The following is a 2,393-nucleotide window of genomic DNA, read 5'->3' on the forward strand; positions in this document are numbered from 1 at the left end:
ATAAACTCTAAGAAAAAATTCTCTTCGCGTACACATAAGTAAAAATATGTATTGTATAACGGATGTGAATTTCGATATAAATACAGATACGCTTTGGTTACAATAATGACGATCGTAACTCGTTTGAAATTTTCAAGTCACATGAAAAATTCAGATTACGAGCGCGCGAAGAGTTCTTTTTTCTATGATACTAAAACCATGCTACTTTTTATATTGTTCCAGACATGCATTGGCTCGTTTGCACCTGCATCCTCACGGCGACGACGGTGCTTTCTTGCCGGCAGAGCGAATTTCAGTGCGCCAACGGGCACTGCGTCGCCCTCAACAAAGTTTGTAACGTTGTGGACGACTGTGGTGATGGGAGCGACGAGACGCGTCCATGCTCGCGTGAGTTAAACTTTTGCCCCCTCCGGTTTTGTCGCACGTAGAAAGCTTGAAGAACGCTTTTAACGCGCCGACAAATGCATATCCACTCGACGAACTAACGCAGAAACCGCGATGGCGCGACGAATGAATCTGGGGATCGTTGAAATTAGTTGGAATAGAATCCAACTAATTTCTAGACTGAAGGATCTCATTTCCAAATGTTTACTATCCGTCGTACCAAACGTTAAGAATCTAGTAGAGGGAAAATTTTAGAGACGAACAGAAAAAGTTCCACAAGCTTTTTAATTCAGTTAAATAAATTCAAATTTAGAATAGTTCGTCACTTTTCCTTACCTAGAAATTAAGTTTAATGCCAGCCGATACCGAAAATTATTTATTTGAGTGTTAAAGCACTAAACAGTAGTACGAGTACTTTTAATATCGTACTTTTAATACCCAAAATAATTAATCATTAACGTTTAGTATTATTTCTATGAGGGCCATCCAATATTTAAAAAATTTTACGTATTTTCGCGAAAACTACAACTCATATGAATGGTCTATAATTAAGATTCTATTTGCAGTAACAATTTATTCTTTTGTATACTTTAATTAAATGTTTTTTGTCATGAACTAATCCAGTTAGTGCGAAGGCAAGTGGTCGAATCACGAATCAAATGTCCGTTTCCAGCTCACAACTGCTAGTATTTTGGTCTCAATTCCTATTGCCGGGGTGTTCTAGGACGGTAATTGATCCCTTCATTGTTCTCTGGCAGGTAGCTTCGATATCCGCTTCGATACCTGCTTCGAAACGTGCCTTGTTGCGATTGCCAGCAAAGCCAGGCGTGCGCAGGAATTTCTACTTCGTTAGAAATGCCGACCTCTCCGCTTTCTTCCCCGCATGAACCAGTCGATGCCTCGGTACAGCTTCGTAACGTGTAAAGACAGAATGAAATTCCAACGATGCTGCAAGAGTGATATTACGACGCAACGTTCAAAGAGAGATAGTGACAGGAACACGATATTTCATGCAACATCATATAAATTTCGTGAATGTTAAACTAAAATTTTTAAGGCTAGATATAAAATACGATTAAATATTATAAATTTAAAATAATTAAAGTTCAGTCAAAAAAAATTATAATACAACTAGAAGAGTTGCAGTGTACAGAAAAGATTAGATGTGAAAAGTTGCATTTATAGTAACAAAATTGGCTGAATAAAGATTTAAGAGTCATCACAGCCCAGCAGCTTTATGCTATAGTTATCCAGCTTATGTCATTTTGTACGTGATGGCTCTAAGCTTTTACGTAAAAATAAAAGCTTTTATGTAAAAAAAGTAAAAGCCATAAATATTTATTTCCAAAATAATCTATTCATGATCCCATAATATTTGTATGCACAGTATTTGTGGCAATCATTTAATATCTCTCGTTGCAAACGCTTTCTCCATAAATAATCTGTGAAAACATAAACTATAGAAATTCAAAGCTTTAAACGGTCTAGCTGGATCTTAATGCTTGTATGATTCTTATGTGAATTTATATACTACGTATGTAGTCCTCAGAAACGCGCGCCGAAATGATTTTTCGGTCTTGAAACGCTAATTCTATTAAACTACCGCAGTAATATCACGAGTTAAATTGACTGGCAATTTAATAAATATTTGATGCTTATTCGCATCTTCGAAACGATCTTAATAATGTTGAATAACATATTAAAATCTGTAAATAATTAATTCTTATTGCGAAAAATATTACCTTGGCCGGGAGTCGAACCCGGATCTCTTGCATACTGTGCGAGAGATCCGGGTTCGATTCCCGGTCGAGGTAATATTTTTCGCGCAATAAGAATTAATTATTTAGAAACTTTAATATGTTATTCAACATTTACAGATTTTAATATGTTATTCAACATTTACAGATTTTAATATGTTATTCATCATTATTAAGATCGTTTCGAAGATGCGAATAAGCATCAAAAATTTATTAAATTGCCAGTCAATTTAACTCGTGATATTACTGCGG

General features: G+C 35.6%; 1 protein-coding gene across 1 annotated transcript in view; it reads left to right on the plus strand.

Annotated features, from left to right (window-relative positions):
- The first annotated feature begins 224 nt into the window (after positions 1-224).
- The window catches only part of LOC108769556 (uncharacterized), a 46,524-nt gene continuing 44,355 nt past the window's right edge, over positions 225-2,393 (plus strand). Inside the window, exon 1 of the mRNA XM_018520590.1 lies at positions 225-387. Within this exon, the coding sequence (XP_018376092.1) occupies positions 225-387 (163 nt within the window). The remainder of the gene's footprint in view (positions 388-2,393) is intronic.

The sequence above is a fragment of the Trachymyrmex cornetzi genome, unplaced genomic scaffold, assembly GCF_001594075.2.
Source record: "Trachymyrmex cornetzi isolate Tcor2-1 unplaced genomic scaffold, Tcor1.1 scaffold92, whole genome shotgun sequence".
NCBI lineage: Eukaryota > Metazoa > Arthropoda > Insecta > Hymenoptera > Formicidae > Trachymyrmex > Trachymyrmex cornetzi.